Genomic DNA, 26,850 nt, shown 5'->3' on the forward strand with positions numbered 1-26,850 from the left:
GGTACAGTGTGTGGCAGGATTATATTTAGGTTACAGTGAATAGCAGTATTATATTCTGGGTACAGTGTGTGGCAGTATTATATTCTGGGTACAGTGTGTGGCAGGATTACATTCAGGGTACAGTGTATGGCAGTATTACATTCAGGGTACAGTGTATGGCAGTATTATATTCAGGGTACAGTGTATAGCAGTATTATATTCTGGGTACAGTGTATAGCAGTATTATATTCAGGGTACAGTGTGTGGCAGGATTATATTCTGGGTACAATGTGTGGCAGTATTATATTCAGTGGATACAGTGTGGGGCAGGGTTATATCCAGGGTACAGTGTGGGGCAGGATTATATTCAGGGTACAGTGTGTGGCAGGATTATTTTTAGTGGGTACAGTGTATAGCAGTATTATATTTTGGGGGTACAGTTTATAGCAATATTATATTCAGGGTACAGTGTGTGGCAGGATTATATTTAGTGGGTACAGTGTATAGCAGTATTATATTCAGGGTACAGTATGGGGCAGTATTTTATTTAGGGTACACTGCCTGGCAAGTTATAATGATTACTGTATTCATGCAGAGGATGAGGATCTGCTGACAGTGAGGAACCAATGATGTCTGGATGTCAGACTCTGCAGAGAAGATGGAGCTGGAGGAAGACCTGGTCTCTGGACCAGATGAAGAAGAAAAGATAACAGAGAAGATATCCCTCAAGTCAGAAGACGTCACTCAGGTCACTGATATTGTGCATTCTGACTGTCCCATCAGAGCTGTAGTCACTTGTAAATTCTGCAGTGATGATGGGTAAAACTGTGTCCAATCTGTGTCTCTCCAGCTGTTACAAAACTACAACTCCCATAATGCCTGAGGCTCTCCAGACATGATGGGAGTTTTAGCTTTCCAACAGCTGGAGAATGGCTTCAACCAAGGTGATCGGTGGGGGTCTAAGCAATAAAAACCCTGCCCCCCCCCCGCAATCTCCTGCACAGGCCCCGGCAGTTTGCTGGAAGCTGACGTCTGTACACCGCAGGAAGCCAGCCGCTACATGGAGGGCCGTGTCGGCCGGCGCTCTGTGCGGGGTACGGCATGCCCCCCTTCCAGCCGACTGCCAGGACCCCCGCGATCTATAACTTATCCTTGAAATAATATTGTGGGCAGGCCGGGGGGGGGGGGGGGCCACAAGGTTAGCTTGCACAGGGCGCCTGAACACCTAAGGCCGGCCCTGCTTACACCTACAATCATAAATGGGGCCTTGGTCTTCCTTTCCTGGGGCGGTCCGCATGTGAGCCAGTTTCTTTGTAGCTCTTGATGGTTTTTGTGACTGCACTTGGGGACACTTTCCACCTAGAATATGACATATTTTCAGATAAACTTTTAATTGCATCATGTACCCGTTGCCGCGGAGTCTCTTTTCTTGTGGATTTATATGCTGCTACTGTTTTTGCTGAGCACGAGATTGCTGGACTCGGTTTCTTACTATATCCAGTACATAGGAGTAAGTTCGTGTGGGGGCAAGCTCTTTCTACTAGTGATGACATATTTTCAGTTGTTCCACACTTTTTTGTTATATCTATAATTCCACATGTGTTAATTCATAGTTTTGATGCCTTCAGTGTGAATCTACAATTTTCATAGTCATGAAAATAAAGAAAACTCTTTGAATGAGAAGGTGTGTCCAAACTTTTGATCTGTACTGTAGGTATGTGGTTTGCACTTATAAGGGCAGAAAAATGCGCTACTGTACGCTTTAAAACTTATTTGAGTAAAATACCAGCCGCTGATTACTTTTGGCTGTCCTTTCACAGTACGTTGGCCCTTCACAGATTAAGCGGCACAAAATAGTACACCACTTAGATGTAGGTATGTGGTATGCACTTATGAGAGCAGAGAAATGCGCTACTGTACGATTAAAAAAACTTATTTTAGTAAAACACCAACCGGTGATAACTTTTACCTCGACTTTCACAGTGTCAAGGCCCTTGACAGATTAACAGGTACGAAATAGTACACTACTTAGATGTACATATGTGGTATGCACTTATGAGGGCAGAAAAATGCGCTACAGTACGCTTTAAAAAAGTATACCCCGGCCCCTGTATCGCCCGTCATCAACAGCCACAGAGCAAACATAGCTCCGTGCTTCTTATATACTGGGGTGCTGCAGGAGAGATCACGGGGGTCCCACCGCTTGGGAACTCAAACAATCTCCCCTGCAGAACCCCAGTCTATCAGCAGCACAGAGCTATGTTTGGGGCCAGGGTATCGTAACGTCACGGCCATGCCCCTTCCATGCAAGCCTATGGTAGGGAACTTGATGGCCGTCATGCCCCCTCCCATAGGCTTGCATTGAGGTGGCAGGGTGTGACATCACAAGGGGGCGGGGCCATGACATCACGATACCCTGGCCCCTGTATCGCCTGTCATCAGCCACTGTGCAAACATTGTCCCGTGCTGCTGATATACCGGGGTGCTGCAGGAGAGATAGCAGGGGTCCCCACTGGTGGGACCCCTGCAATCAGACATCTTATTCCCTATCCTTTGAATAGGGGATAAGATGTCTAGGGCCGGAGTGCCCCTTTAATATTGACTAGCACAAAATCTTTGGGATAATATGTCAGCCTTAAAAAGGATAGGGGATAAGATGTTAGGTCCCAGGGATCCCGCCCCTGGGGAACCCCGCGTTCTTTCCTTCAGCACCCCTGTGATTTAGCTGCATAGAGGATCGCTCTGTGGCTGATGATGGGCAGTGCAGGGACGGAGTATAGTGATGTCACGGCTCCGCCCCCTCATGATGTTATACCCCGTCCCTTCAATGCATGTCTATGGGAGGGGCATGATGGCTACCATGCCCCCTTCCATAGACTTTCATTGAGGGGACGGGGCATGACAAGGGGCAGAGCAGTGACGTCACGATACTCCGTCCCCTGCACCACCTGTCATCAGCCACAGAGCAATCCTCGCTCTGTGCAGCTGATAAACGGGGATGCTGCAGGGGAGATCGACGGGGTTCCCAGTGGTTCAATTAAGTGCATAGAGATAAGCGAGCTTTTGAAAAATTTTAGTTGGCCAATAAAAAATTTATAGGCCGAGGCCCAGGCCCAGCAGCATCAGTAAACCATATATTGGCTAAATGACACAGACTGGAGTTGGCTGAAGCATGAGGAGACCATATACTGTCTAAATAGCATGGCTTGGAGTTGACAGCAGCATGAGTAAACACTTGGACTTCACAATCCCTAAGATTAAAATATGAATTTTGAAATTTAAATTGAAGATTTAGGGTAGATAGTACTACCATAAATAATTTTTAGGCCAAGGTCTAGGTGCAGCACCGCCAGTAAACCATATATTGGCTGAATGACACAGCCTGGAGTTGGCTGAAGCATGAAGAGACCATATAGTGTCTGAATAGCACAGCCTGCAGTTGGCAGCAGCATGAGTAGACACTAGGCCTACACAATCCCTAAGATTTAAAGATGAATTTTGAAATTTAAATTGAAGATTTAGGGTAGCTTGTGCGACCACAAAACATTTTTAGGCCAAGGCCCAGGCCAAGCACCATCAGTAAACCATATATTGGCTGAATGACACAGCCTGGAGTTGGCTGAGGCATGAGGAGACCATATAGTGTGTGAATGGCACAGCCTGGAGTTGGCAGAAGCATGAGGAGACCATTGAAATGTAAAATTTAAAATAGAATTTTTTTTATTTTGAAATAGAAATTGAGGATTTTGAAATTTAAGTTTTAACACCCAAGTTTTAGTGTCCCGGGCCCCGGAGTGTGGGGACAAAGCATCAAATCTAACAAGGAGTCACATGTCACAGGGCAGCACAACGACAGAGCCTGGAGGTGGCATCAGTATGAGGATACCATATAGTGGCTGAATAGCACAGCCTGAAGTTGGCTGAAGCATTTGAAGATACCATATAGTGTCTGAATGGGACAGCCTGGAGGTGGAATCAGTAAGAGGAGACCATATAGTGGCTGAATGACTGCCTGGAGTTTGTGGCAGCATGGGGAGACCATATAGTGTCTGAATGGCACAGCCTGGATTTGGCTGAAGCATGAGGAGACCATATAGTGGCTGAATGGCACCGCCTGTAGTTGGGCAGCATGAGGAGACCATATAGTGGCTGAATGGCACCGCCTGCAGTTTGTGGCAGCATGAGAAGACCATATAGTGTCTGAATGGCAAAGCCTGGAGGAAGCTGAAGCATGAGGAGACCATATCATGTCTGATTGTCTGAATGGCACAGCCTGGAGGTGGCTGAAGCATGAGGAGACCATATAGTGGCTGAATGGCACAGTCTGGAATTTGTGGCAGCACAAAGAGACCAAATAGTGGCTTAATGGCACAGCCTGGAGGTAGCTAAAGCATGAGGAGACCAAACAGTGGCTGAATGGCACAGCCTGGAGGTAGCTAAAGCATGAGGAGACCATATATTGGAAGAATGGCACAGCCTGTAGGTGGCTGAAGCATGAAGAGACCATTAACATTTTAAATAGAAAAATTAAGATTTTGAAATAGAAATTGAGGATTTTGAAATTGAAGTTATAACTCCCAAGTTTTAGTGTCCCGGGCCCCGAAGTGTGGGTACAAAGGATCAAATCTAACAAGGAGTCACATGTCACAGGGCAGCACAATGACAGAGTCTGGAGGTGCCATCAGTATGAGGATACCATATAGTGGCTGAATGGCACAGCCTGGAGTTGGCTGAAGCATTCGAAGAGACCATATAGTGGCTGAATGGGACAGCCTGGAGGTGAAATCAGTATGAGGAGACCATATAGTAGCTGAATGGCACCGCCTGGAGTTTGTGGCAGTATGGGGAGACCATATAGTGGCTGAATGGCACAGTCTGGAGTTTGTGGCAGCATGAGGAGACCATATAGTGGCTGAATGGTGCAGCCTGGAGTTTGTGGCAGCATGAGGCGACCATATAGTGTCTGAATGGCAAAGCCTGGAGGAAGCTGAAGCATGAGGAGACCATATAGTGTCTGAATGTCTGAATGGCACAGCCTGGAGGTGGCTGAAGCATGAGGAGACCATATAGTGGCTGAATGGCAAAGCCTGGAGGAAGCTGAAGCATGAGGAGACCATATCATGTCTGATTGTCTGAATGGCACAGCCTGGAGGTGGCTGAAGCATGAGGAGACCATATAGTGGCTGAATGGCACAGTCTGGAATTTGTGGCAGCACAAAGAGACCAAATAGTGGCTTAATGGCACAGCCTGGAGGTAGCTAAAGCATGAGGAGACCAAACAGTGGCTGAATGGCACAGCCTGGAGGTAGCTAAAGCATGAGGAGACCATATATTGGAAGAATGGCACAGCCTGGAGGTGGCTGAAGCATGAAGAGACCATTAACATTTTAAATAGAAAAATTAAGATTTTGAAATAGAAATTGAGGATTTTGAAATTGAAGTTATAACTCCCAAGTTTTAGTGTCCCGGGCCCCGAAGTGTGGGTACAAAGGATCAAATCTAACAAGGAGTCACATGTCACAGGGCAGCACAATGACAGAGTCTGGAGGTGCCATCAGTATGAGGATACCATATAGTGGCTGAATGGCACAGCCTGGAGTTGGCTGAAGCATTCGAAGAGACCATATAGTGGCTGAATGGGACAGCCTGGAGGTGAAATCAGTATGAGGAGACCATATAGTAGCTGAATGGCACCGCCTGGAGTTTGTGGCAGTATGGGGAGACCATATAGTGGCTGAATGGCACAGTCTGGAGTTTGTGGCAGCATGAGGAGACCATATAGTGGCTGAATGGTGCAGCCTGGAGTTTGTGGCAGCATGAGGCGACCATATAGTGTCTGAATGGCAAAGCCTGGAGGAAGCTGAAGCATGAGGAGACCATATAGTGTCTGAATGTCTGAATGGCACAGCCTGGAGGTGGCTGAAGCATGAGGAGACCATATAGTGGCTGAATGGCACAGCCCGGAGTCATCAGAAGCATGAGGAGACCATTGAAATTTAAGATTTTTACATTTTAACTCCCAAATGTTATTGTCCCGGCGCCAGCGTATGTATGAAGGACCAAATTTAACAAGGAGTCACATGTAACATGGCAGCGCAATGACAGAGCCTGGAGGTGGCATCAGTATGAGGAGACCAAATAGTGGCTGAACGACTGCCTGAAGTTTGTGGCAGCATGAAGAGACCATATATTGGCTGAAGTGGCCTGGAGGTGGCAGCAGCAGCCTCAGGAGTCCTGAAAGTGACCCTAATGCAGAGGAATTTCTGAATCTGAGGACCAGCACCTTAATTATGTTTTGCAGTATCCATGGCAGCACAATGAGAGAGCCTGAAGGTGGTAGCAATAGCATGAGGACACCATAGAGCAGCACAATTAGAGAGCCTGGAGGTGGCAGCATCAGCATGAAGAGACCATAGAGCAGCACAATTAGAGAGCCTGGAGGTTGCAGCATCAACATGAGGAGACCATATGGCAGCACAATGACAGTGCCTGGAGGTGGTAGCATCAGCATGAGGAGACCATATGGTGGCACAATGACAAAGCGTGGAGATGGTAGCATCCGCATGAGGAGAACATAGAGCAGCACAATGAGAGAGCCTGGAGGTGGCAGTATCAGCATGAGGAGACCATAGAGCAGCACAATTAGAGAGCTTGTAGATGGCAGCATCAGCATGAGGAGACCATATGGCGACACAATGACAGAGCCTGGAGGTGGTAGCATCATTATAAGGAGACCAAATGGTGGCACAATGACAGAGCTTGAAGGAGGTAGCACTAGCATGAGGAGACCATAGAGCAGCACAAAGAGAGAGCCAGGAGGTGGCAGCATAAGCATGAGGAGACCATATGGCGGCACAATGACAGAGCCTGGAGGTGGTAGCATTAGCATGAGGACACGATAGAGCAGTACAATGACAGAGCCTTGAGGTGGTAGCAGCAGCATGAGGGCCATGCCAAGTGAGGTTTGAGTCTGAAGAACCCACCGACTGTTGACTGGGGGTGTTGGATGTCCCTTGGGATGAAGTGGCTGAGCGAGTGAACCGATCAATCATGGCTGCTGGGTTGCGGGTCGAGACATGACTGCTAGCTGACACCGGGATCTCAGACCTCTCGCTGCGACTCCGGCTGCCACATGCCCCTACTCTGCTGTGACCTCTGCCTGCGCCTGATGAATTTAGGCCTCTGCCACTCCACTGTGCACTTCCTGACACTACTCTGTCTGATATACTTATTGCCTAGGGAAGTACAATATGCTTCATTACGCTTAAAACTGTATTTGTCTAGAACAGCAGCAAGTGTGTACTAATAGCTGTCCTTTCACAGTATATACGCCCTTGACAGATTAACATGTACAAAATAGTATGTAGGTATGTGGTATGCAATTTTGAGGGCAGAAAAATGGGCTACAGTACACTTAAAAAAAAGTACCAGCCGGTGAGTACTTTTGCCTGGACTATCACAGTATGTAGGCCCTTGAAAGATTAACAGATACAAAATAGTACACTACTTAGATGTACGTATGTTGTATGCACTTATGAGGGCAGAAAAATGCGGTACAGTACGCTTAAATTATTTTCTTTTTGCACAACACAACAGCTTGCTCTTTTTGAGTGTTGCTGTGTAAGAGGGGGCGTGAAAGAGGAGTTTCAAAAACTGTGATTATCTGTTGTGCGGAGTGAATCTGTGGAGTGGGTGCGACTGCTTATAGCCCACATTCTTATTTTGGGTAAGTTTTTCTCTTTTGCACATAGTGGGATAACTGTTAGAGTTTAAACACCCTTTTTCATTTTTTTTTTTTTTTTTTCTCTGTTCCACCTCTAGGGGGAGGAGGAGTAGATTGGGCACAGGTGTATAAATCTTAGCTTGGGACTCTTATTGAGAGCTTGCTCTTTTTGAGTGTTGCTGTGTAAGAGGGGGCGTGAAAGAGGAGTTTCAAAAACTGTGATTATCTGTTGTGCGGAGTGAATCTGTGGAGTGGGTGCGACTGCTTATAGCCCACATTCTTATTTTGGGTAAGTTTTTCTCTTTTGCACATAGTGGGATAACTGTTAGAGTTTAAACACCCTTTTTCATTTTTTTTTTTTTTTTTTTCTCTGTTCCACCTCTAGGGGGAGGAGGAGTAGATTGGGCACAGGTGTATAAATCTTAGCTTGGGACTCTTATTGAGAGCTTGCTCTTTCTGAGTGTTGCTGTGTAAGAGGGGGCGTGAAAGAGGAGTTTCAAAAACTGGAGTTTGAAAGCAGGAGGTTGAGATCGCTGTGAGTTTTCATTTTTGAACCCACAAGGTCTACAAAAAATTTTAAGTGTCATTTTGACTGTCTGTTTTTTCCTATACATTTGTGAAATCCCCATAATTAGATGGCCTCCATGTTGGAAAATGCAGTCCAATGTACATCCTGTTCAATGTATGCAATCCTTGAACAACAGTTTGAGGGTGCATATTGTTGTGCGAGATGTGTGCTAGTTGTCCGTTTGGAAGCCCAGATCCTGCATCTAGAGGGGCGACTGGCAACAATGAGAAGCATTAACAACATGGAGAGGAGTCTCCTGCTCACTGAGCAGGCACTCTCGGGAATAGAGGTGGGGGAGGACAGTGGGACGGAGTTGCAGGACAGTCAGGCAGTTAGCTGGGTTACAGTTAGAAAGAGGGGTAGGGGAAAAAGTGTCAGGGAGGCTAGTCCTGAACTGGCACACCCCAACAAGTTTGCCCGCTTGGCAGATGAGGGGGATGCCATTACAGAGCTAGCAGAACTGCAGCAGGATACCGCCTCTGACCGCCAGGGGGGTGTCTGCTCCAGTAAGGAGGGAGGGAGGAGTACAGGGCAGGCCAGACAGGTACTAGTGGTGGGGGACTCAATTATTAGGGGGACAGACAGGGCAATCTGTCACAAAGACCGGGATCGCCGAACAGTGTGCTGTCTGCCTGGCGCACGAGTTCGGCACATCGCGGATCGGGTTGACAGGTTGTTGGGCGGGGCTGGAGAGGACCCAGCAGTCATGGTACATATTGGCACCAATGACAAAGTAAGAGGTAGGTGGAGTGTCCTTAAAAATGATTTCAGGGACTTAGGCCGCAAGCTTAAGGCAAGGACCTCCAAGGTAGTCTTTTCTGAAATACTACCAGTACCACGAGCCGCACCAGAGAGGCAGCGGGAGATCAGGGAGGTAAACAAGTGGCTCAGAAGCTGGTGTAGGAAGGAAGGGTTTGGGTTCATGGAGAACTGGGCTGACTTCGCTGTCGGTTACCGGCTCTACCGTAGGGACGGGCTGCACCTCAATGGGGAGGGTGCAGCTTTGCTTGGGGAGAAGATGGCTAGAAGGGTGGAGGAGTGTTTAAACTAGGGACTTGGGGGGAGGGAACCTACAGCAAAGAGGGGGAAGATAGTGTAGATAGAGAGGTGGGAATTATAAATGTACCTGGGGGTGGAGCGGAGGGAGGGGTTAGAATAGTTAATAGGAATAGGCTTCATAGGAAAATAAAACTTACACCCTTGAATCCCATTAACCCCAATAACATAAAGGATGGAAATGTAAAGTGTATGTTCACAAATGCCAGAAGCCTAGCAAATAAAATGGGGGAGCTTGAGGCCTTGATACTGGAGGAACATATTGATATAGTTGGGGTCACTGAGACATGGCTGGACTCCTCGCATGACTGGGCTGTCAATCTGCAGGGGTTTACATTGTTTCGCAAGGATAGAATGAACAGAAAAGGTGGTGGAGTCTGTCTGTATGTAAGAAGTGGTATGAAAGTCAGTGTGAACGATGCCATAGTGTGTGATGATTCTGAGGATGTGGAATCATTGTGGGTAGAATTACAAAAGGAGGTAAATACTGAAAAAATAATATTTGGGGTAATCTACAGACCCCCTAATATCACTGAAGAGATAGAAGTTCGGCTTCATAAACAAATAGAGAGGGCCGCCCGGGCAGGTACAGTGGTAATAATGGGAGATTTTAACTATCCAGATATAGATTGGGGTCCGGGGTTGGCTAAAACTACAAAGGGGCGACAATTCCTAAATTTATTGCAGGATAATTTTATGGGCCAGTTTGTGGAGGACCCAACAAGAAGTGATGCCTTGTTGGATCTGATCATTTCCAACAATGCAGAGCTGGTTGGTAATGTAACTGTGCGGGAAAACCTTGGTAATAGCGACCACAATATAGTTACTTTTGACTTAAAATGTAGAAAACAAAGACAGGCGGGGAAGGCAAAAACATATAACTTTAAAAAGGCAAATTTCCCTGGGCTGAGGGCTGCACTACAGGACATAGACTGGGGGGAGGTGTTCTCAAATACTGATACAGAAGGTAAATGGGACATCTTTAAATCAACTCTAAATAACTATACAGCTAAATATATACCAAAGGGGAACAAATATAAACGATTGAAACTAAATCCTACATGGCTGACACATGATGTTAAAAGAGCAATAAACAGCAAAAAAATAGCCTTCAAAAAATACAAATCTGATGGGTCAGCTATAACATTTAAACAGTACAAAGAGCTTAATAAAATCTGTAAAAATGTAATAAAAACAGCAAAAATTCAAAATGAGAGACAGGTGGCCAAAGAAAGCAAAACTAATCCTAAATATTTTTTTAGATATATAAATGCAAAAAAACCAAGGACAGAGCATGTAGGACCCCTTAATAATGATAATGGGGAGGTTGTCACAGGCGATCAAGAGAAGGCGGAGCTACTGAATGGGTTCTTTAGTTCTGTATACACTATGGAAGAAGGAGCTGACATTGGCCAGGTCAGTGCTGGTAACACATCATGTAATGTACTGAACTGGCTTAATGTAGAGTTGGTACAAGGTAAGTTAAGTGATATAAATGTAAGCAAATCCCCAGGACCGGATGGACTACACCCAAGAGTTCTTAGAGAGGTAAGTTCAGTAATATCTGTACCCCTGTTCATGATATTTAGAGATTCTCTGGTGTCTGGTATTGTGCCAAGGGACTGGCGCAAGGCGAATGTGGTGCCAATCTTCAAAAAGGGCTCTAGGTCTTCCCCAGGAAACTATAGACCGGTAAGTTTAACGTGCATTGTGGGTAAATTGTTTGAAGGACTTATAAGGGATTACATACAGGAATACATAGGGGATAATTGTATTATAAGTGATAGCCAGCATGGGTTTACTAAGGATAGAAGTTGTCAAACCAATCTAATTTGCTTTTATGAAGAGGTGAGTAGAAGCCTTGACAGAGGAATGGCTGTGGATATAGTGTTTCTGGATTTTGCTAAAGCATTTGATACTGTCCCTCATAGACGTCTGACAGGTAAGTTAAGGTCTTTGGGTTTGGAAATTTTAGTTTGTAACTGGATTGAACACTGGCTCATGGATCGTACCCAGAGAGTGGTGGTCAATGATTCGTACTCTGATTGGTCCCCGGTAATTAGTGGTGTACCCCAAGGTTCAGTACTGGGACCGCTGTTGTTTAATTTATTTATCAATGATATAGAGGATGGTATTAACAGCTCTGTTTCTATCTTTGCAGATGACACCAAGCTTTGTAGCACGGTACAGTCTATAGAGGATGTGCATAAGTTACAAGATGACTTGGATAGACTAAGTGTCTGGGCATCCACTTGGCAAATGAGGTTCAATGTGGATAAATGTAAAGTTATGCATCTGGGTACTAATAACCTGCATGCGTCGTATGTCTTAGGGGGGATTAAACTGGCAGAGTCACTGGTAGAGAAGGATCTGGGTGTACTTGTAGATCACAGACTACAGAATAGCATGCAATGTCAGGCTGCTGCTTCCAAAGCCGGCAGGATATTGTCATGTATCAAAAGAGGCATGGACTCAAGGGACAGGGACATAATACTCCCCCTTTATAAAGCATTGGTACGGCCTCACCTGGAATATGCTGTTCAGTTTTGGTCACCTGTCCATAAAAGGGACACTGCGGAGTTGGAAAGGGTGCAGAGACGCGCGACTAAACTAATATGGGGCATGGAACATCTTAGCTATGAGGAGCGATTAAAGGAGTTACAATTGTTTAGTCTTGAGAAGAGACGTTTAAGGGGGGATATGATAAACGTATATAAGTATATTAATGGCCCATACAAAAAATATGGAGAAAAACTGTTCCAGGTTAAACCCCCCCAAAGGACGAGGGGGCACTCCCTCCGTCTGGAGAAAAAAAAGTTTAGTCTCAAGGGGCGACACGCCTTCTTTACCGTGAGGACTGTGAATTTATGGAACGGTCTACCTCAGGAACTGGTCACAGCAGGAACAATTAACAGCTTTAAAACAGGATTAGATACATTCCTGGAACAAAATAAGATTAATGCTTATGAAGAAATATAAAATCTCATCCCTTCCCCAATATCGCGCCACACCCCTACCCCTTAATTCCCTGGTTGAACTTGATGGACATATGTCTTTTTTCGACCGTACTAACTATGTAACTATGTAACTATGTAACTATGTAACACCAGCAGTACACAACAATGCTACAGCACAAAAAAGCTGTGTACTAAGCACAAAAATGCGCTTTGTCAAAGACAATTAGGAATGGACTGCTGTGTATTATACCATCTACAGACTAGCATAACCAGCAGATGATTTGTTGCGGAACAAAGACACAGAATGGTGCTGAAAAATTATTCCTGCCTCCTCCGTTTCCCACCCTAGGCTTATAGTCGAGTCAATAACTTTCCCTAGGTTTTTGGGGTGAAATCAGGGGCCTCTGAAAAATGAAAGAAGCGATCTGATTGGTTGCTATGGGCAACTCAGAAACTTTTCCTCTTTACAGGTTTTGATAAATCTCCCTCTCTGGGGGAGATTCATCAAAACCAGTGTAGAGAAAGAGTTGTGCAGTTGCCCATAGCAACCAATCAGATTGCTTTTTTAATTTTTGAAAAGGCCTCTGAAAAATGAAGGAAGCAATCTGGTTGCTATGGGCAACTCAGCAGCGTTTCCAGTAAAGTTAAGTTTAACCACAACACTGTAAAACTCTGTCCTACCCCGGGACTCGAACCTGTGGTGGTCTCCCATTCCACTGTGCTGCTTTGACAGTCCTGCGTAGCTTACTGTTTTACATGCCATGAGATCCCCATAAACAACTATGGGCCTATTGGTTTCAATGGGCAAAAAATCACAGAGTTCATGCACTAGTCATAGTTCCCCATACCATTAAAGAAGGGAGGGCTCAATATTCGAGAATATGCGCATATATTTTCGCATATGCGCAAAAAACGAATATAACGAATATGCGAATTTCGCCCATATATTCGCGAAATATTGCGAATTCAAATATGGCCTATGCCGCTCATCACTAGTCACTAATCAGCATTACTAACAATACAGATCAGCACAGGAGAAATCCATTGACCTCAAGCCCACATCACTGCAGGCAGGCAGGGAGAGTTTAGAAGTCGTTTCATAGTCTGCCAATTGAGATCATCACAGGTAGAATTCCCCATTCAAAGACTGCAGCCTGTAACATAAGTATTACCAAATCCCATTTACCGTATATACTCGAGTATAAGCCGAGTTTTTCAGCACGATTTTTGGTGCTCAAAACACCCCCCTCGGCTTATACTCGAGTGAACTCGAGTGGCTGCCCGGGCTTGCTGGGAGTTGTAGTTTTGAAACCTCTGGAGGTCCGCAGGTTGAAGACCACTGCGGGCGGATAGTTCACAAGAGGATGATGACAAGGGGATGATGAAGGGGGGTGGGGATGATGACAAGGGGATGATGAAGGGGGGTGGGGATGATGACAAGGGGATGATGAAGGGGGGTGAGGATGATGAGAGGGGGATGATGAAGGGGGGTGGGGATGATGACAAGGGGGTGATGAAGGGGGGTGGGGATGATGACAGGGGGATGATGATGAGGGTGTTAATGACAGGGGTCTGGATGATTACATGGGGGGATGATGTATTTCCCACCCTAGGCTTATACTCGAGTCAATAACTTTTCCTGGGATTTTGGGGTGAAATTAGGGGCCTCGGCTAAAATTCGGGTCGGCTTATCCTCGAGTATATACGGTACATGTGGAATTGCTTGGTGTCGCTGACCCACCTACCGGCTAATGATTTACAGGTTTTTCCTATGTACAGTGCAGCATAACATACTGGAAGGATTCCCTTTAAGATTTCAATTTATTTTAGTTTCCATTTTCCTGATATAGTGCATAGGGACAGACTCATTGTATGCCCCTCTTTCTATTGCAATGACTCAGCTTCTTTACTGGATAGGAATATTGAACCAGAGACATGGTGGACCATTAAGCATCAGTTACAATTTCCCCCACACAAGCATCAATAGGGTGCCTCATTCAGTCTACCAGCTTCATTGACTCTTATACAGAGACAATATAACATGTTATTTCAGCGACATATGCAGGAAATACACATAGAACCTCTTTATTGAGCTCCATCTCTTCAGAAGAGAAGTTTCAAATTAATGTAAAGTAAAAATATAGCTCGTTCTGAGTTCTTTTACATTGACACCTTTCGGCACAAGTTCTGAGAGAGTGGTGTAAATTGGTTGAGAAGGCGTACAAAATAACATACTGCAAAAAAAAAAAAAAGCACAATGGGGATCTGTAAGTCATTAGTGGCAATAAGTAGCAGCTATTGATTTTTTTTTCAGAGAGCCACTTAAACGGAAAATGCTACATTTTTAATAATATGTGGTTGTAAGTTAAATATGCAATTACCAAACAGTTTGAGGCTGATCAAAAGGACTAGCGGATAAAATGCACAATCTATGGGTGGCTCACAATAGATATGTCATTTTCCTAATGGTTAGGCTGTCAAAATCTTTCCAAAATAAATGTTTAAAGAGACATTAGCCTTTTTGTGAAAATTTACAACCCAACCCGACAGAAGACAACTCAGTGTATACTTTATTTGTAATATATCCTTTATTTGATTTCTAAATTCATAAACGTACATGACAACCGTGCTTTTTTTTTTTGCAGATAGACACCATTAAAAGACATTTAATATGTATCTTATATTACATTTGGTCCATAGAACAGGTTGCAAGATACTAAATATAAAGGATATTTTTTTTTCAGTTAACAAGCTCTGTATATAGTTTTACTATGCATATGTTACATTACATATATATTTTTTATATATAGAGATAACTTTATTTGATTCATGACTTAATATCTTATTGCGGGTAAGCTTATTGGATGATAGAATATAGTTTTATTAGGGAAGATACTACAAAAAGATACAGTTATTCACAATTGAAACACAGTAGTTCCTACATCACTATTCTGCTAAAGTAGATATTTTGTATATAAGAATGCTACAAAGCATATCTGTCAGTTTTGTATGTATGTACTGTATACAATCAAACATTTAAATACTGCATAAATTTTTTGAACAACAGACTGTATTACATATATTAAGTCAGCAGCTGTCAGACGCCAATGGCTCATTGGCTCCGATACTGCATGAACGTCACAAAGAATGATAGGAGACATTGTATACAAAATAAAGTTACAACAAGACGTTTTGCCTGGTTGCACTACAGACATACATCATTATAATTTTGAATATGTTACATTTGATATGAGACATTTTAGGATCTACGAAACAATACTGTTGTACAAATACCGTTAAAATATTTGTATATATTTTCTACAATAAATGTGCTTGACATTCTTAGAATATTAATTTATTGCAATAACATATATAGATAATTTTTTTTCACTCTTTGGACAAAAATGACAAACCCAACTAACATCCACGAGAAACATTATCACATAATAGTTCTAAAGTATGTGCTATAGAACATTTTTAAAAAGCACAAGACTTTGCTAAAGAGAAAGCTCATTGTGCAACACAGTCATCTATCACCAATGTAGGCGTTTTTTTGTTGTGCCTAAAATAGACCAAATGCAAATGCCAAATGCAGTCAGGCAACAAGTATTTGTTTCTTACCCTTTGTTTTATTATTATACCAATTAAAAGGTGCAGTAAATCCAACCAGGGGTGTTGCGTGGCATAAGGGTTTATGTATCTGTCCTTTTTCCCTAACACATTTTTTTTTATAACATATTTTACTATATTTTTAAACAGTTTAAGTGAATACCCTTTATTCTAGAAAAAATGAAGCATTAACTATTTAAAACCTTAACATGCATTAAATCTAATCAACAGTTGATTGTTTAAATTTTTTAAATTATTTCTTACTAAAGAGTACAATGGATTGTATAATTAACTTTTTTACGAAAAGGCTGGTATTTGGCTTATAAATTGTATTTTCTTAAACATTTATGTTAATATCTCTGTAATAAATGTATATGTAAATTTGGTCCCTTGAACTTAATTTGTGCTTTCATTTCCTCAGTAAGAAAAAAAAAATCAATAAATCTCTTCAAGAAAACTTTTCATAAAAAAATAATAGACAATTTTCTACAATAATTGAAAAATGAAAATCCTTCAAACATTTGTGCTATCTACCCTTGTGCTGTAAAAACGCTGAGTAAAAAAAAAAAGAGATAATAAGCGTTTTATGGATTTTAGTCAAAGTCTTGGGAGCTGCCTCGAAGAAAGGTTTCAGAATTAAAAATCAATCACACAAAACCTCAGATTTTCGTAGCCAAGTATAGCTTTAAAAATGGTGTTTTTTTTTAGGTTTACAAATTCAACCTTTGCAGTAAAGATAAAAACGTTAACAGTCTGAATTGCCTGAACACGCAAACCATTCATGGTATTCCACAAAACAGTAAGAAAATAACCAAGTTGATTTTCCTTGTGCTCTACTGGTGATGGTCCCCTTTTTTTTTTTGCCACTGGAGGTAGGTAAATTCTTTATTCCAGATGTAATTATGTGGTCATGTCAACCATTTTGTATTTAGAAAATCATGACATCTGCACTTCCTTAGTACAGTGTATTTATATATAGGCTTCCCTGTTGGCAGAGTTACTCTTCGACAACTGTTCGGGCCCATTTTCATTGTGAACAACATCATCAGTTGGCTGAATCATGACCTGTAGACGCTAAAGAAAAAAAAATATTGTTGTGTTATTATACTGTATTTAAATACACCAGTGTGTGCTATCAAAGAAGTTAAAGGTAAATTATAATATTATCCGTTTTGCCTTGTTTAACCTCTTAAGGACCAAGGGTTTTTCCATTTTTGCATTTTCGTTTTTTCCTCCTTACCTCTAAAAAATCATAACTCTTTTAATTTTGCACCTAAAAATCTATATGATGGCTTATTTTTGCGTCACTAATTCTCCTTTGTAATGACGTCAGTCATTTTACCCAAACATTTATGGCGAAATGGGAAAAAAAATCATTGTGAGACAAAATTGAAGAAAAAAAAACACATTTTGTAATTTTTAGGGGCTTCCGTTTCTACACAGTAAATTTTTCAGTAAAAATAACACCTTCTCTTTATTCTGTAGGTTCATACGATTAAAATGACACCCTACTTATGTAGGTTTGATTTTGTCGTACTTTGGGAAAAAATCATAACTACATGCAGGAAAATGTATATTGATAGTACCTATTGATCATTAATTTTTTTCATGATATAAAAAGTGACCAAAAATACACTATTTTGACTTTGGAATTTTTTTGGCCATACGCCATTGACTGTGCAGTTTAATTAATGTTCTCTTTTTATAATTTGGACATTTCCACACACGGTGATACCACATATGTTTATTTTTATTTACACAGGTTTTTTTTTTAAATGGGAAAAGGGGGGTGATTCAAACTTTTATTAGGGAAGGGCTTAAATGATCTTTATTTACTTTTTTTTCACTTTCTTTTTTTCAATGTTATAGCTCCCATAGGGGGCTATAACACTGAATACACTGATCTTTTATATTGATCAATGGTTTCTCATAGGAAACCATTGACCAATGATTCTGCCGCTTGACTGCTCATGCCTGGATCTCAGGCACTGAGCAGTCATTCGGCGATTGGACACCAGGAGGCAAGGTAAGGGACCCTCCTGCTGTCTCACAGCTGTTCGGGATGCCGCGATTTCGCCATGGACATCCCAAACAGTCCCCTGAGCTAACCGGCAATGATTTACTTTCACTTTAGATGCAGCGTTCAACTTTGACCCCGCGTTATAGAACGGGAGTAGACTCATGACATACCGGTACGTCATGGGTCCTAAACAGGTTATAGCATTATAATTAAAGGGGCACACCAGTGGATTAAAACATTTTTTCATATTAACTGGCTCCAGCAAGGTAAACAGATTTGTAAATTACTTCTAATAAATGATCCTAATCCTCCCAGTACTTATCAGCTGCTTATACTACAGAGGAAGTTGAATTGTTTTTTTCTGTCTGACCACAGTGCTCTCTGCTGACACCTCTCTCCATGTCAGGAGAACAGAAAAGAACAACTCAACTTTCTCTATAGCATACAGCAGCTGAAAAGTGCTGGAAGGATTAATATTTTTTTAATAGAAGTAATTTACAAATCTGTTTAACTTTCTGGCTCCAGTTGATTTGAATTTTTTTCTCCACTGGAGTACCCCTTTAAAACAGTGCCTTCTGCTTTCTAAACGTTTTGACCATTAAATAGAAATAATTTACTGTAACATTTTTTAGTGAACGATCACAGTCCATACCTGTTTTAAAGACCCTTTAAGAGACAGGAACAAATATACCATGTATCCGGGAATCAGCACCATTGAAGACAAGGCCATGAACCAGCCAACTCCTTGTCCCCAAGATGGGAAAACATAGCTGCCCATGGTAAGTGGAGTCATTTGGACAGCACTGAAAATGAACACTCCCTGCAAAAAAAGACAAAAACATTTAGAATCCACATTTATTTTTTACTTGCTCCAAAAATTCTTACAAAGTAAATCTACTTGAATCAGAAATGAATTAGTGCTGAAAAGGTCACAAAGTCAACATCAGGAAAATTAATGCAAAGCACTTTCAGTCTGGCGTCAGAAGGGACAGAAATAGAAGCGGCTGTAAAGCTCTTTCCTAAGGGAAACTTGTTGACATTTCATTAATCAGCGTATTACAAAGTGGTTAGTGAAAGAACAGTCAAGTTTATTTTATTTTTGCCCAATCGTGTGGGTTTAAAATACTATTTAGAGTTGAGTTTTTCTTGCTAATTATTTGTATTTTTATTTTAGTTGTCAACAGTTGTGATGCAGTCTCTTGCAAGTATCAGGCTCTGAAGTTGCCAGGGAATAAAAAAAAAGATATCCTACTGATGGAGCATCAGATAATCGGATATAACATAGTAACATAGTTTGTAGGGTTTAAAAAAGTCCATCAAGTTCAACCTAGAACCCTAGTGTGTTGATGTTGTTTTTGTTAAAAAAAAAAAAGTTATTCATACTTCAGAAATTTAAAGTTATTCTCAAGACAGACCATCAAAATTAGATTATTTTAACCCCTTAAGGACCAGGGGTTTTTCTGTTTTTGCACTTTCATTTTTTCCTACTTACATTTTAAAAAATCATAACTCTTTAAATTTTAATCCATATGATGGCTTATTTTTTGCGCCACCAATTCTACCTTGTAATGATAGTAATTTTACCCAAAAATCTACGAAGAAACGGAAAAAAAAATTTTTGTGCGACAAAATTTAAGAAAAAACACAATTTTTTGGTCCCGGCGTCGTTGCTATGCATGACGCGGCGCACTGACGTCATGCGACGCGCCGTTCAGCGCATAGCAACGACGCCGGGGACGCACGCCGGAGGCCTGCAGCAGCGCGGACCCGACTCAGGTAATTATGCCAGCGGGGATGGGGGGAGGCAACGGGGCAGCGGCGCCGGCAATGGGTGCCGCTGCCCCTTCTCTCCCCCTGGCTGTCGGCGCCGCTTCTCTCCCCCTGGCTATCGGCGCCGGCACCGATAGTCAGGGGGACAGAACGGGCAGCGGCGCCGATAACCAGGGGGTGAGAAGGGCCGACAGCAGCGCTCTAGACCCCAGGAAAGGCAGGGGGAGAGAAGCGGGCAGCGACGGCCTCTCTCCCCCTGCCTTTCCTGGGGGTGTATTGGCGTATAACACGCACACAGACTTTAGGCTAAAAATTTTAGCCTAAAAAGTGCGTGTTATACGCCGATAAATACGGTAGATATATATCTATTTTTTCTTCTTTTTTTTAAAACATGGTGCACAGGATCTCTGTGTCTTTTTAGCACATGTGTGCATGTTTGAAGATTTGAGTTTTAATAGTGGATGATAGAGGGCCCAGTAATTGAGACCTCTGAAGGTGCATTGCATTTTAGAACCTGGAAAACAGAGAGAATGCGAAACGTTGTGAATGGAGGAGGCACATATGAAGCTTAATAAAGTTTTCCAAAGGGTAAGACAGAAATGAATGAGCACTGTGTTCAGACATGTAGTTCAGGCGGATAATGCTTGTTGTAATATAGGCTGCTGGGAGAAAGACATTTGCAGGTCTGTAACAGATAGATTTTGAGCATAGTAAAAGCCTTGTAGATCTAATCTGCTAGAAGTATTTGGGACTATTTTTATTATCAACTATTTGACTATAAGCGAATGCCATTATTACCAATCTGATGTGTTATCTATTTGCTTGTCTCGGATTTGTATGTATTTTTAAAAGTGATTTTACATTCTATTTATTCTTTCTAGAGCTATTACTGTAATAAAGTGCTTAGAAAGGAGGTATTCAGATCTATCTAGGTGAATGTTTTTATTGCTCTAGATATAACAAATTATTATTATGTTATTTTAAAGGTGGGTCCGGTAACAAAATTCAATCCCAAGCATATAGAATGTGTTCTGGCTCCACATTTCTATTTATAAAACCACATATATAAGGAGCAATGCCAGAAGGTTAATTGGCCTGAATCTTAATTTGAAGTAGTTAAGTTATCTGACAATATAAACATGTCACTACTTGTTTCCTTTAGTACTCTAAAGGTTTATATATGGGTTTTAAGAGCTCATGTACACAGCTCTATTCTGGCATTCTACAAAGCTATAACAAGGTGCTTGAACAAGTGTATAAAGCAATAACAGTACTTAAGTGTGCCTCCACATTCTGTACAAATTTTACAAAAAAAGTTGGTCCATTTCTTTTAGGAGAGAATATCTTCAAAGATATATGGCTAATATATGGCAACACAAAGAGGCCATGTTGTTCTAGGAGTCATACAACTACTGCGCACACTGCACTCTGTACACATGGCTCGATCATATGCAAGCCCAAAAATTGGCAATATAGCCAACATTAGCTTTTCCTTCTCTATTGGGTATGAATCCCACTTGATCAGGGTTAATTAGAGCAGGGAGCAGCGGTTTGAGCCAGAGAGCCAGTAGTTTAGCGTAAAGCTTATTGGCCTGTAACTGCTGCAGTATATTGGCCTGTAACTGATATTGGCCTGTAACTGCTGCAGTAGGGAAGATCCTTATCCTTTTTTGGGATAATAGAAATGGTCCATGACTACTAGTCCCTCATCCATAAAAATATCAATCAGATCTGCAACCTGAACATACCCTTATAAAACAGATAACTATTTTACCGCACATTTTTCCAGGCAGTATACCATCCAACTCCCTGAGCTTGGTCAAAACTATTCTTTTCGCAACAAGAATCCTGCTCTCCAGACTCTGGAAAGCACAACCAACTCCCACCCCAAATGAGTGGATAATTAGAGTTGACCAGCTATATAGACTTAAGGAACTGGCTACTTTGGAACATTTTTCACATGCAAAGTTCTGTAACAGCCACAAGTGCTGAACCTTTTTCTTTGTTCTACTATTGAAGGTGTTTTAAAGCTTGTGCACTGAAATAGGTAAGCTGTATATTCCTCATATGCCATAGAAGTACACGTGCACAGTGAAGAACTGTTTGTTACTCTTTTCTTACCTTTCTTCTGTTTATAACTTATACTTTATCTCTCATATGAGATTTATTTTCAGTCTGAAATGTAATGCTACTCTGTTCAATTTAATAAAAATAACTTTTAAAACAAAACAAAATAGCCAGCATTAGGCATACCATTTAGACATATGGACAGAACTAGTTTGGTCAAAACCAAAACTTTTTGAGTTCAGCCAACCATTTGTACCAAGGTTTTGATAAATTTGCTCATCCTTATCCATTATATTGAGTATGGTGTAACAATATTGTTTTCTCGGTACGGTGTAACAATGATTGATAAATTATAACTGCCATAATTAAAGTTAAACTTACCGCTACAATGATGGGTGTAAAGAATGACCAACAGAGTTTCCACCAAAGACAAGGTCTTTGACCACACATTTCTTCTATGTTGTCATAAAATCTGTTAACACCTGGTAAAATATGAATGTTAAAAGCACTTTAGATAAAAGCAATATTTAATTTGTTATTGCCTGATTCTGTTATTTTTAGTGAAAAGCATTTGACCTTAAATTTTCTGTTCTAGGGTGGCCTCATGTATGCTATTGAGTTAAAAGAAATCAGACCAAATAATTTAAAACGATTTTCAAGATTGGCCAATCATCATGCATAGTATATAAAGTAGCAAATAAGGGTTACAGTGGTTCTCCGGTGCTCAGACATCTTATCCCCTATACAAAGGATAGGGAATAAGATGCCTGATCGCGGGAGTCCCACCGCTGGGGACCCCCGGGATCTTGCACGTGGCACCCCGTTTGTAATCAGTCCCCGGAGTGTGTTCGCTCCGGGTCTGATTACCGACGACCACAGGGCCGGCGGCGTGTGACGTCACACCTCCACCACCGTGTGATGTGATGCTCCGCCCCTCAATGCAAGCCTATGGGAGGGGGCGTGACAGCTATCACGCCCCCTCCCGTAGGCTTGCATTGAGGGGTGGAGCGTGACGTCACACTGGGGCGGAGGCTTGACGCCACACGCTGCCGGCCCTGTGGTCATCGGTAATCAGACCCGGAGCAAACACGCTCTGGGGACTGATTATAAACAGGGTGCCGCGTGCAAGATCCTGGGGGTCCCCAGTGGCGGGACTCCCACGATCAGGCATCTTATCCCTTATCCTTTGGATAGGGGATAAGATGTCTAAGCACCGGAGAACCCCTTTAATGTGACTAAGGAGGCCTGTAGTACAGGAATAAATGAGAATCTGAAAGTTATTAAAATGAATACAGATTAAAACTCTTTTGATTGATTTCTTAGACAAATCTAAGTTATTAAATGCAATTTAAACTGCGTACACTAAATGGACCCCAAAAGTACTTATCATTACTTTAACCTACCATAAACATCTTTTTTTTTAGAATTATTTAAAATTATGAATAAATTGATAACTGGATTATGCCATTTTCAGGTGTGTTCCTGCACTCTCTGACATTACCCAATCAGAGATATGTCGAACAATGTAGAGATACACCCCTTTGCCAGGGAAATGGTAAAACCCAGTTGTCATATTGTTCATAAATATTTACAAATAATGCTCAAGCATTGTTATTTCCTGAGGAAACACCCCTTCATACACTCATTTACTAAGAAAGACATTACAGAAGAGCTCAAAGTCTGTTGTATCAGTCTTATACATTATATTTGCTAAGCTTTCTTACCATAACACCATGATATTGAGATGCACTCAAAGAATACAAGGAAAAGAAGACTCATTCCACTGGCTGAATAATAATCAAACAGTTTGAAGACATAAATTCCTCCCTGTAAAGAAAGTAAATTTCAGATTACATGTACAATCTATTTCAACAATGACAACTAACTGCTGTGATTCTTTTGTACCCAGGGTTATTTAAAACGCGACATATTAGAAGTGCAAAATGCTACAAAATATATGTGGATGTACAAAATACTACAAAATATTGGGCAAAAGTGGGCATGTGTAACAGTTATTTTTCTAAAACTTCGATTTTGCACATCCATTTTGTAACTTTTATTTTGCCATTCTGCACTGCGCTCATCAAGCGGGTGGAGCATCACAAAAAGGGGGCAGACTTATTGCAAATGGGCCTGCGCTGAATTTACTGCAACAAATGCCAACTGACAGGCATAAATTGTAATTAAACTTTAAGCCATCTCCAAGCCACATGGCAGCCTTGGATGCAGCAGATTTACTGAGAGGTTTGCGCCTTTTAATAGATCTGGCACAGCTGACAGGACACAGGTTTTACTTAAAGGGGTACTCCGGTGGAAAACATTTTTTTTTTTAAATCAACTGGTGCCAGAAAGGTAAACAGATTTGTAAATGACTTCTATTAAAAATCTTTACACTTCCAGTACTTTTTATATCAAACACTCCCATGAGATTTCTAACATTCATCCTTTCATATTTCTAACAGACAAATCCGAGATTCTAATAAAAGCTGACAATCTAATAGGAGAACTGTGTCTCTGTGTTGTGGAGCTTTGTATATTACATTGCTGCTCTTTTTGGAAATTTTGTTTGTAAACCTAATTTGTTCTCTTGTATTATGCAACTATAACAGTATGACCATATGTGTCCTGTTTTTCCTACCTTATCCTGCCTTATCCTTGTGGGGGAGAAAAAGCAACAAAGGAGGAAGCTTTTGTCCTCATATCCCCTCCTGATATTCTGACCTTAAATCGAGGGGATCCCATTCTCATATCCCATCCTCATATCCCGTCCCCATATCCCGTCCTCATATCCCGACCTCATATCCCGTCCCCATATCCTGTCCTCATATCCTGTCCTCATATCCCGTCCTCATATCCCAACCTCATATCCGGTCCTAATATCCCGTCCTCATAACCTGTCCCCATATCCCGTCCTCATAACCCGTCCTCATATCCCATCCTTATATCCCGACCCCATATTCCATCCCCATATCTAATCCTCATTTCTATTCCTCATATCCCGTCCTCAGGGAGGGATGCGTTGTGGTAAAGATATTGTAAGCTGAAAAAAGAGGTGGGGCTTTAAGGGTGGGCATGTCTTTGCAAGATGGGCATGGAATGCGGGGAGGGTGTGGCTTGCCATCTGGACTGAGGCATTCACCAGGAGAAGTAGAGTGGAGCATGGCACCAAAAGTCCTATATTCTTGCATGGAACTTAAAACAAAAACCCCATCCTTCACATATGGGGGTAGGTTAGGGGTTAATTTAACTATTATATATATATATTTTTTTTTTTTACATATAAGTAACATGTGACCAAGTATTATCGAAATAGCTCCAGCAATACGGAAGTCACACAAACATACATTTCCCATAAATTTGCATCATACTTTCAACAAAAATTCTGACCCTCGCAAATGAGGGTAGGTTCAGGTTAAATTACCTATCCTATGTTTGTTGTTGATATATACGTAACATGTGTACCAAGTTTCATGTTAATGTCTTTAGCCGTTTGGAAGTGATGCTGGAACAGACACACACACACACACACATTCGGGGACATTTATCATCGTTGCTTTGGTAATTGAGTTCTGTAGGCATTTATTTATTTGTTTTCTTTTTGCTTATGTATGACACATTTATCCTACTATTACAGGGGGTTGATAAATTTGGCTTACATAAGCAAAAACCAATAAATCACTTCAGAACACCAAATTGCAGCTTTGAAAATAATGTGATAAATAAATATATATATGTTTATTACATTTTTTTTACCACTTTTTTTTACCCTAAATGTTTTTTACTTCGGGTATCCTGTGGATTACTTTAGATTCGGAGGAGTACAGTGACCAGCATATATTTTTTTTTTTTAATGTTAATAAAATGGTTAACGAGGGCTTGTGGGGGAGCATTTTTTTTGGAATACTTTTTTTTTTAACGTGTTGTGTTTTTTGACGCTACGAGCCTGTTTGTACTGGCTCTTCCCGGCACTCCTGTGGCGGTGAGTACCGGGGTAATAATTGGGGGTGAGCGCTAGCTGTTTTTGTGGCTAATGCTAAGCCCGGCTTAGTAATGGATTCTGTCTATAAGACAGCTTCCTCTACTAAGCCTGTCAAGTAAATAAAATTAAAAAAACACAACACATTTTAAAAAAAAATTATTCCAAAAAACACTCCCCCACAAGCCCTCATTAACCATTTTATTAACATTAAACAGAAAGAAAAAAAACGATGGTCATCGATGCAGTCCACCAAATCCAAAGTAGTCCACAGGATACACGGATCTGAAATGAGAAAAAAAAAAACAAGAAAAATCTCCCGTGCTGCATGACTACAACTCCCAGCATGCCCTTACAGTAAGGACATGCTGGGAGTTGTAGCTGTGCGGCAGGGGGTGGGTGACAAGCTTTTCAGCCGCCCCACAACTACAACTTTCAGTTGTCCTTACAGTAATGGCCTGCTGGGAGTTGTAGTAGTGTAGTGTGGCAGGTGAAAAGCTTGTCACCCGCCCCCGCCGCACAACTACAACTCCCAGCATGATCTTACAATAAGGGCATGGTGGGAGTTGTAGTTGTGCAGCAGAGGGCAGGTGACAAGCATGATGAGAGTTGTAGTCGTGCAAGCCAAGGAAGCAAGCGATAATGCGCTCAGCTCCCTGGCCGGGGTGATAGGATAATCACTGTAATTTCATATTTCCCGGGAAATTTGAAATTACAGTAAAGTCTGCGGCGCCGTGGTAAGGAGCCCAGGCTGACATAACACTGCAGCCCCCGGGACTCCCACAGAGATGTGCAGGAGCCGTCCCTGCCATCTCTCAGCGTGTACTGCAGTTCTGAGGGTTGGCAGAGACTGCTCCTACACATCTCCCCACCCAGCTGAGGGAGGGAGTCCCGGGCAGCTGCAGTGAGGCCACGGGAATAATATATGATGGCGTCCCAGACGGCTGAAAGGAGGCCAGCCCGGGCTACTTTTTAACATATAACGGAGCCGCAGAGTTTTTAGTTCCTACTGTAAGATCAAATTTCCTGCCGGGTCCCGTGATTGGCTGCTCGGTCCCAATCACGGGATCCAGAGGGAAATATGAAGTTAACTACCCTTACTTAATGATGGAGACACTGCTTTAC

At 42.0% G+C, this 26,850-nt stretch overlaps 1 protein-coding gene across 1 annotated transcript in view; it reads right to left on the reverse strand.

Annotated features, from left to right (window-relative positions):
• Positions 1-14,849: 14,849 nt before the first annotated feature.
• The window catches only part of SLC6A1 (solute carrier family 6 member 1), a 252,076-nt gene continuing 240,075 nt past the window's right edge, over positions 14,850-26,850 (reverse strand). The window contains exons 12-15 of the mRNA XM_056524286.1: positions 23,474-23,576; positions 22,131-22,231; positions 18,565-18,732; positions 14,850-16,966 (exon numbers count right to left, since the gene is read on the reverse strand). Of these exons, the coding sequence (XP_056380261.1) occupies positions 16,862-16,966; positions 18,565-18,732; positions 22,131-22,231; positions 23,474-23,576 (477 nt within the window). The 3' untranslated portion in view covers positions 14,850-16,861. The remainder of the gene's footprint in view (positions 16,967-18,564; positions 18,733-22,130; positions 22,232-23,473; positions 23,577-26,850) is intronic.

Source organism: Hyla sarda, chromosome 6, assembly GCF_029499605.1.
Source record: "Hyla sarda isolate aHylSar1 chromosome 6, aHylSar1.hap1, whole genome shotgun sequence".
Taxonomy (NCBI): domain Eukaryota; kingdom Metazoa; phylum Chordata; class Amphibia; order Anura; family Hylidae; genus Hyla; species Hyla sarda.